Here is a 9737-nt window from a genome sequence, read left to right on the forward strand (position 1 = left end):
TTACAAAATCATTTACATTGTATGTCATGCTCAATGGCTTTTATATGCTTAAGTTATCAGTTATCACTTTTATTGTTTCCTAAATTACTTCTAATCAACAATCCTTTGGACAATGTTTGCATTTGTTAAAGGTTAAAGTTGAGGAGCCAATGCCATATTCAGTCATCCAAAATATTTGATTTTAAGGTTTGTGCTTTAATATTGGGTGATATCCAGATATGAAGGGCATAGGATAGTTTAATAAGAGAATGAATAATCATTTCTGGCCATTGTTAAGATTTAGTATATAAGGAGCAACTGTCCATAGCTAAAGTAGGCAACCAGCGAAGCAGAATCTTGTTTCTGTGGACACTGTAAGTACATTTGATGATGAAAATTAATTGAAATCTTGGTCCTTTTTTTCCTTTACTTCTACTATCATGAGATAAATGTGTCATTTAATTTATGTATTATTCTTCTAGAATTTGGCTAATATTTTTCTCCATTGTGTGTAAATGAAATTCTTATTTATTGATAGGTCAATTTGTCTATTAATGTCATAAATACTTACTGTGAAGATTTATCTTTTCATGTTAATCATTTTGAGAAGCAATAGATCAGCCCTTTCATATCACAAAAATTATTACATCGATATTGAGTAGCATAACATCATCCACCAATTGGTATTGAATTAACAATTATCTGTAACATTGTTCAGCAGGCTACCAAATATAGTTCTTCAAATTAAAACTCAAGGAAACAGAAGTTCGGTTGCATTATAAGATTTGTTGGGACAGTTCTCCCCAGTTCCCTTTTTAAATATTCTGCTTAAGGCCATTCCAATGAAGGATTATGGTAGAGACAACCAGTGTGGTTTGGGCTTATGTGATTTCTATATACTTGTTGGGTCCTTTTGTGTTCATCTGAAAAGTAAAGAACATAATGCCAAGGACTTAATAGGACTGTTTTAATTAAATAGAGCTATACCAATAATACTTATTATAATAATAGCAATAATACTTATACTTACTTAATTATACTATTTGCATCATTGGGAAACATACTCTTGTTTGTCCTATTTTACAGAACAGGGAATAAATTGTGAAAATAACTCACTTGCAAATTACATGTGTAAGCACACTATTGGGCATGAGATAGTTACTGATATTATCCTGGAATTTGTTATCAGTTGTTTTGATGAATTTAATCATGCTCCAAGTATTTTAGAGCCTATCTTGTTGACTTTTGTTACTGGGGTATCCAATAGCCATTGGCTGACTAGCCTTACTTTATAAAGGCAAATTGCTTACTTGAGACCAGAAAGGCTTTAAAGGAACTGTCATTTCTTTGATAGTCTGACAATTCTCTGATTTAAGTGTTAAAAATGTTGGCTACAAATTGTTTTTTATAAATTGGTTTATCCTTTCCCGAATTTCCATTATACAGAGAAGTTTTAGTTAAATCCATTTCCAGAGACATTACATCCAATTTCAACACTAAGTGGCTACATTCTAATATCAGAGGATTGGCTTTAGGCTTTGGGATTTCTAGTTCAGCCCCATGAAAGTCAAGAACTTTACAAAGTGTACTACATTGATAAAGAACCATACAGTGTTTATTAAAATAGTGATAGCAATTGAGACTTCCTACTTTTTCAAAGAACATTGTTTGAAACAAATGATACAAATTTTACACATTCTTCACTGTATACAATTAAAGTATATTTTATTTATTATTTGTTTGTTTTTTAAATGTTTTAAAGATTTATTAATTTATTATATATGAGTACACTGTAACTGTCTTCAAACACACCAGAAGAGGGCATCAGATCTCATTATACATGGTTGTAAGCAACCATGTGATTGCTGGGATTTGAACTCAGGACCTCTGGAAGAGCAGTCAGCACTCTTAACCTCTGAGCCATCTCTCCAGTCCGTTTTGTTTTTTGAAACAGGATTTCTCTGTGGAATCCTGGCTGTACTGGAACTCACTTTGCAAAGCAGACTTGCTCACAGAGATCCTCCTGCCTCTGCCTCCAGAGTTCTGGAATTAAAGGCATGGCTCCCCATGCCTGACTTACTAAAATATTCTTTTTACATGATTTCCAAATTTGTTTCTAGTGCACCCTACTCACAATAAAAAAATGTATTCCAGACACACTAAAACAATCTTATTTTAAACAATTCTCAACAAAGCATCTCTTCAAATGAGAAAAAATATTATTTCTCAATTGCATTTTTTATTAAGCGTAATATGAAAATATTCTAAAATTCATAGTTGGTACTTACAGCATCTAAGTAAATTTAAATGGCATAAGTCTAATGCCAAATATTTATACTAAAGAATAAACGACAATTACAACCACACAGTGAAAAAGAGCTTGTAACTTTCTTTACAAGATCAGCACTTATAATTTGAAATGAGAATCAAAATATAAAAGCACAAGTAGCTAGAATCTACTCTAACTTTATGAGTGATTAGCTATAGTAAGATAGAACATCAGTTGAGTTATTTAACTCTAAAGTTTTCATTCATTTATCATAAGCTTGCATTGCTTTGCAATTACTTAAAGGACAGCAATTTTGAAAACAAGTTGCGTGGAAGATGGATCATTTAAGTAGGAGCATAAATTTAATCCTTTTAAGGAGAATGTTTTCTAAAACATAGATTTTTTAAATGTATAAATACGAGAGAATTCAACTAGTAAAGCCTCTATATATTTTAATATAATAAGTCAATTCCTTTTTACTGTTAAATACTTCTGGAAAAGGTATGCAGTCATATAGCACACTGGTAATATATAATCTGGCTTACCTAAGTAATTTCGAAGAAATAACATCTTAGTAGAAAATTGAAAGAGCAAGGCTTTCTTAAAATTATATCCCAGCATTATTTTAGGTGATGTTGGCCTTCAAATTCTCACAATGATTTCAAATCAGCTAATAGTTATAAACTGGCTGTTGTTAATTATTTTAGCACAATGATAGTTCTATTTATTTCAGGGTATATGTGACTGCCACAGAGCACATATGAATGTCGGAGGCATCTTTTGGGAGCGGGTTCTGAGGATCAAATGCAGATCCTCAGGCTTGCTTTATCTACTAAGCCACTTCTCCAGCTCCATGACGATAGCTTTAAATGCACGTTAAGTTAAAATTGATTCAAAGTCATCAGATGCCCACTTAACCTTCAGTCCAAATCTGTGCTCACAAAGCAAGTTCGATGCAAATACTGAATAATGAACTTATGTTTCACCTAATGACAGAAGATTGTTTGCTGGTTAAAATTCTATCCATAAGGCTGGAAACCTGAGCTGAAAAAGCTTTTAAAGAGAAAGAATCGGGACTTAGTATGTATGGTTCATTTGGTAAAATACTTGCCATTCATGGTTAAGAACCTGAGTTACATTTCCAGAACAAGTAAAATAACTGAAAATACTGATGTATGCTGGTAATCCTAGAGATGGAGGAGCTGAAACAGGTGGATCCCTAGGGCTCTCTGTCCAATGTCCAAGCCTATTCAGCAAACTCCAGTGAAAGACCCTGACTCCTAAGGAACAACAGCTGAGATTATCTTCTGCCCTGCTACATATACCTATTTGAAAGTGCAAATGCATATGCACACACAAACATACAAATGATCACATATGTACACATAGATAGAAAAAGAAGAACCAATCACAGTGAAAACATTTTAAACAGTAAGATTAATTTGCCTATATGTTACCCAGGTTTGCTACTCAACAGAATGTAATCAAGCTCAATCATCCCTGTATCCTCTTAGAGGTGAAATCACCACAAACTCTGAATGTTATGGCACCATAACATAGCTTATCCCTTTGTTTCAGGGCACTACAAGATGTGGCTGCTATTAATGACAAGTGTGATGTCTGCATTCGGAGGTGCACATGGCCTATTTGGAAAACTGGGTCCTGTAAACCCTGAAGCAAACATGAATGTTGTGAGTTACTGATGGGTATTACTAGGATTAGAGTCATGATGGGTCTAAACTTTTAGCGAACAGTTAAAATTCAAAAGAAATATCCATTAGGTGCACTTTAAAGCTAATTCATACTTAAAAGGGTTTTTTTTTCTTCTAATTTTCCATCTCAGAGTCAGATGATAACTTACTGGGGATATCCATGTGAAGAATATGAAGTTGTTACTGAAGATGGCTACATTCTGGGGGTCTACAGAATTCCTCATGGGAAGAATAATTCTGAGAATATAGGTACAAACTCCTTCCATCTCCTCATTTCTCTCTCCTCTTCTTTACCTTCTTCCCTTTCCCTCACCCATCTTTCTACCCTCCCCTATCTCCTCTCCCCCCACTTTATTTCTCTCTAAGTATGAAATAAGTCTAGATCACTCTGGAAATTACAACACATGATTTTATTTCCAGTTTCAGTAGCTAGAAATCAAGTCAATGAGACAGAGGGATGACCAAGTGATCATGATAAATTGTAGTTCTGCTGTTATATACAAACTCTTCAAGGCCTCTAACCAGCTAAAGCAATCAGGGACAGTTTCTTTTAATATAGAAATGGAGCTAGATCCCAGCACATGAAAGTTAGAGAGGTAATATTTTAGAGGGAAAAATTGGGAGGCAGCTAGAGATCTATTTCTTATATAGATAAAGATCATTTTATTTTGATGGTATTGTTAAATTTGCATATTTTTCATTATAGAAAAATTGTGCAATATAATGCTATTATGCACAACCTACATTTACACAGTACTTAATTTTCTTGGACTATCATTTTTATATATTTATTTACACATCAGTGGCTTATAATACAATAAACACATTGAGCATGTACAAGATGAGATGAGGGTATGGCTCAGTGTAATAGACAAATAGACATTTGTCTAGCATATGTAAGGCCCTGTGTTGGTAAATACAAATGCAATAAATGAAAATAAAATGTATGTATCAAATAGATCACTTAGTAATTAAAAGCCACTCATATAGGTCTTGGATTCAATCCTAAGTACCCACATGCTGGCTGCTCACAACTGTCTATAATTTCAGTTTAAGATGAGATGTCCTCTTCTGACTTCCAAGGGCTCCTGCACATATATGGTTCATGTAAACACATACAGGCCTACATAAATATGCATAAATACAAAATTATAAATCTTTAAAAGAAATAAAATGTATAATTTCATCAATTTTGGCACATGAGACACAATTGAGGAAAGATATCAAATACAACATCAACAAAGCGAACGTAATGCTTTTTACTACTGGTCTACCTACTATAAAGAATACATTTATAATATTTTGATTAATCTTCTTCCCTAGGCAAGAGACCTGTGGCATATTTGCAGCATGGTTTGATTGCATCGGCCACAAACTGGATTGCAAATCTGCCAAACAACAGCCTGGCATTCATTCTAGCAGACGCTGGCTATGATGTGTGGCTGGGGAACAGCAGAGGGAATACATGGTCCAGAAAAAATATCTACTATTCACCAGACTCAGTTGAATTCTGGGCTTTCAGGTAAAGAAAGAGAACAATTCAAAATGGAAATGCATTTGGGATCTACAAGCATGGCCATTCTCTTGCTCATCACAGCCAACTACACTTTAGGCAGGAGGTGAAGAAAGCTGTATCATTTTTTCCAATATTTGAGTCTTCTATACAACTCAACCCAAGGATAGTATTTCCTTTAAGCTTGCCGTGATCTCCATACCAAAGATTAAGAGATGCCTAAAAATGCTTTTGCAAATAAAATGAACAACACGGGCAAAGTTAGAGTGCAAGGCAATTCACTGTTCCAAGAAAGTTGCAAAAGGAGAAGCCAATAGACTAGGTAGGTATCAGAACTGGGGCAAGGGGGAACAGAAGTCTTCATCAACATCAAAAGCCCAAAGGTTAGGCACAGAAAAGTTATTAAAGGTGCCCAATATGTGCTCATGCCCTAGTCTTGGAACTGACTGAAGAAAATAATTGACAGAGAGGATCCGACTGATCTTCCTGAGGCATAAAAGTGTCCTACCAGTTCCAAAAGCTGGTAGGAAATGCATGTGTGTCTGGTGTTGTGAGAAAGAAGTAGAGAGAACACAGTAGAACACTAACATGTTGATAGGAAGCAGATCTAGTGAGGTTGTTGGAGTTCATTCTGTGCGCAATGAGAAGCTACTAAATATTGTTCAACTTGAGTTCTCATTTTTGTACCATTCTGGATGAATTGTGAAGAATGTACTATAGAGATTCATATAAAAAATTGGAATGTAGAATACAAATGCTTATTAAATCTGATAGTGTATTTCAGAAATAAAAATAATATCCATCCATAAATACCTATCTTGTTTATATTTAGATTATGGCCATTATACATGTTTGAAAATGATGACATTTGCTTACAAGTGACTACCTTAAAGACACCTGACGTTTGCTAAGGGTTTCTAGATAATTGGAAATAATCAAAGTGGGTAGTTTTCTATTCCTCAAGTAGAAACAGAGGTTTCTCTATAAACATGGGGTTTTTTGTTGTTGTTGTTTTTTTGTTTTTGCTTTGTTTTTGTTTTTTGCTTTGGCTTAGATATAGTTTGTTTGTGAATAATGTTGAAGAGCTTTACAGTTTTAGAAACTATAAAAAGAAAACATATATTGTTTATTTTTTCTCACAGCTTTGATGAAATGGCTAAATATGACCTTCCAGCCACAATAGACTTCATTGTACAGAAAACTGGACAAGAGAAGATACACTATGTTGGTCATTCTCAGGGCACCACTATTGGTAAGTAAAGCTCTGAGACTGTGCACAGTTTCTATGTCTCGATCCAGTACCATTGCCACTGCTGTGCAGCTTTGCAAACGCCATGGCCATTGCAATCCAGTGATAGACAGACAATTGATCCTCCTACCCTAGAGATGGATAAATCAAATGGTAGAATAAATAACAAAGTGGCACCATCTCCATCAATAGTGGCCTGTAGAGTGGCCCAGGCCAACTGGCTCTCAAGGTTGCCCATTCTAGCCTCCCAGTTGAATTTTTTCCCTCACTCCACTATTTTTGATGGAAACCAGATCATTTTGCCAAATAATATACCAAAGAAGATAAATTAAAATCTCTTATTGTAATATCACTTAGATTGGGGGAGAGGGACAGAAAAGAAATGGGTTAAAAGTAACATGGAGTTCACCAAACCTTGGTCATGCTATGGAAAATATACCTGAGGGGGATTTTAAGGAGTCTCGGAGGGCTTTAAAGCAATTTTAAACAGACAAGGCCTGTAAACATCCTCTGAGTAAACATTTAGAAGACTCATGTGCATCTGTGCCAGCCTGGTATTCTAGGGAGGGAAAAGCACAAGTGTAAAGAATCCTAAGATGGAGAATATGCTCAGGGAACAGCCGTGATGCTGTCCATCATGGGGACGAGTCAGAGTAAGAGACAGAGAGAAGCGGAGTGACACAGAGAGAGACAGAGAGAAACATTGTGGTTGCTGAAAATAATGGAGTATTCAGGGTTCTTTGGATATTGTAAGGATATCAGCTTTAATATAAGTAAAAAGGAAATTGTAAAGGGACTTTTAGTAGAGGAGTTGCATGGTCCATTATATGATCCTTCTCATTGCTAAAGGCAAACAATGGCAGGAACTCAGAAGCAGCTATAGGATGTACACAGTAACTGATACGAGAGATTCTGGTGAGCTGGATTACTGAGGGGTGAGGAGAGATGTGAGAATAATGATGCCCAATCAAGCAGCATATGTGTGTAAACATGCATGCATGCATACATACGTACATACATAATACATACATTCATGTATATTTGTGCAAATGAGATACTGGCAACAAACTTTACTAAAATGTTGGATCTATGGTATGTGAAGCAAAAATAGGAGTAAAGACAATGCCACAGTTTGTGTCTTGGGCTCCTAGAATAATGAAGATTCCTTTACCCAAAGTGAGGAAGGAAGGGCTATAAGAAGAGCTGTTATGTAAGGACATTAGAAGCTCACTTTGGAAACATTGTCTATTGAAGATGCAGGTAAAGATGTCAAGGAGTCAGTCATAACCAGTATGAAGTTCAAGGAAGAGTACTAGACTGAAGCTACTCAACAGGAGGCGTCCGTGAGACTGCAGTTAACCTTCCAGAGTCAGCTAAGACAGCCAAGAGGAGAGGTGTTGAGACAAGTCTACATTATTCCTGTATTTAGAAAATGTTCTGTGATAGAGGAAACAAAATCAGACAGAGGTTATAATAGTGATGTGTAAAAGCGGCTAGAATTCTGGAATTCAAAGAAAGGAAGTGTTCACTGGTGCTTGGAAAGCCAAGTGACATGCAGTCTCAGGGGCAATTGTTGGAATTGCCTAGAAGTCAGAGGCCTCTTTGTTGTTGCTGTTGGTGGCGGATTTTTGAAACAAGGCTGTCCTGTGTAGCTCAGGCTGGCTTCAGACTCTGGATCCTTTTGACTCAGCCTCCAGAGTACTGATCTCAGCCAGTAACTGTGCTTGGCTAAAGGGGCTTGCATAGCATCAATGACACATATTTAATATAACTTAGTGCCATGTCTGTAACCTGAGGCTATAAACTCACTACACTGGAACGCAATGCAATGGTTTCCTTGGCACTGACTGAGGTGAGTGAAATCGCTTGCCTTGGCAGTGCATTTCTCCATTCTGCTTCCCTCTTGAGCTACCTTAAAACTGAACATTTCGATTCTTTTTCCCCTAGCGAATATCTGTAAATGCTATCACTGTGCTTTTACACATCTCAACAAACCGTTGTGCCAACTTCTCAGTGTGCTTAAGATGGCATCTCTAGCAAGTCCAAATAATCTCACACTTCTAGAAACAGAAAAATCACACACATGAACACATCTTCATTGATGGTCTGTTCTATTTCAGGTTTTATTGCCTTTTCTACCAATCCTGCACTGGCTAAAAAAATCAAGACGTTTTATGCATTAGCTCCAGTTGCTACTGTGAAGTATACAGAAAGCCCCTTCGCAAAGATTTCACTTATTCCTAAATTTCTTTTCAAGGTATGTGACTAAGATACCCTATTGCCATTAAACTTCACATCAATCAATGTAAACAAATGTACTTATATATTCATATCCTCAAACTAAATCATGCATGTTCATATTATCTCTCTCAGAGCATTAACATGTGTGGATCCCTCTTGCTTCTGAGACCCCCACTTACTACTCCCTTGGTTTGGGTTAGCTTGCAGTGGATTGTCAGTGTCAGTAAGTTTTTTTGTTTTGTTTTGTTTTGTTTTGTTTTGTTTTTTTGTTTGGTTGGTTGGTTGTTTTTTTGAGACAGGGTTTCTCTGTGTAGCCCTGGCTGGTCCTGAAACTCACTCTGTAGACCAGGCTGACCTCAAACTCAGAAATCCGCCTGCCTCTGCCTCCCAAGTGCTGGAATTAAAGGCGTGTGCCACCACTGGCCGGCTGTGTTTTGCTTTTTCAAGGATGTTTCACTGGCCAAGGACTCACACACCTATGTCAAGGTAACAGTTCCACTCCTGCAACAGGGAATAGAGTGTTAAAAGCAGAGAAAAATAGTCAAATAAGAATCCCAAACAGGGCCAGAGGGATACTGACGGCTTCTGTGACAAACCATACACAACCCACCAGCCCAAAAGAAAGAAGAATGAAAGAAAGTGAAAGAAAGGAAGAAAGGAAAAAAGAAAGAAAGAAAGAAAGAAAGAAAGAAAGAAAAAAGAAAGAAAGAAGGAAAGAAAGGGAGGAAAAGAAGAGAAACAGCCCAAACAGGAAGCTATTGAAGAGAGTCTTTT

At 36.3% G+C, this 9737-nt stretch overlaps 1 protein-coding gene across 2 annotated transcripts in view; it reads left to right on the plus strand.

Annotated features, from left to right (window-relative positions):
• Positions 1-255: 255 nt before the first annotated feature.
• The window catches only part of LOC116101151 (gastric triacylglycerol lipase), a 19233-nt gene continuing 9751 nt past the window's right edge, over positions 256-9737 (plus strand). The window contains exons 1-6 of one of the 2 annotated variants that reach the window (XM_031384819.1): positions 256-353; positions 3827-3939; positions 4092-4209; positions 5284-5482; positions 6616-6725; positions 8843-8979. In XM_031384819.1, the coding sequence (XP_031240679.1) occupies positions 3838-3939; positions 4092-4209; positions 5284-5482; positions 6616-6725; positions 8843-8979 (666 nt within the window). In that variant the 5' untranslated portion in view covers positions 256-353; positions 3827-3837. Of the gene's footprint in view, positions 354-3826; positions 3940-4091; positions 4210-5283; positions 5483-6615; positions 6726-8842; positions 8980-9737 lie in introns of those variants that run through there. The other variant, XM_031384821.1, reaches the window with a different exon arrangement.

Source organism: Mastomys coucha, unplaced genomic scaffold (genome assembly GCF_008632895.1).
Source record: "Mastomys coucha isolate ucsf_1 unplaced genomic scaffold, UCSF_Mcou_1 pScaffold21, whole genome shotgun sequence".
In the NCBI taxonomy this organism is placed as follows: Eukaryota; Metazoa; Chordata; class Mammalia; order Rodentia; family Muridae; genus Mastomys; species Mastomys coucha.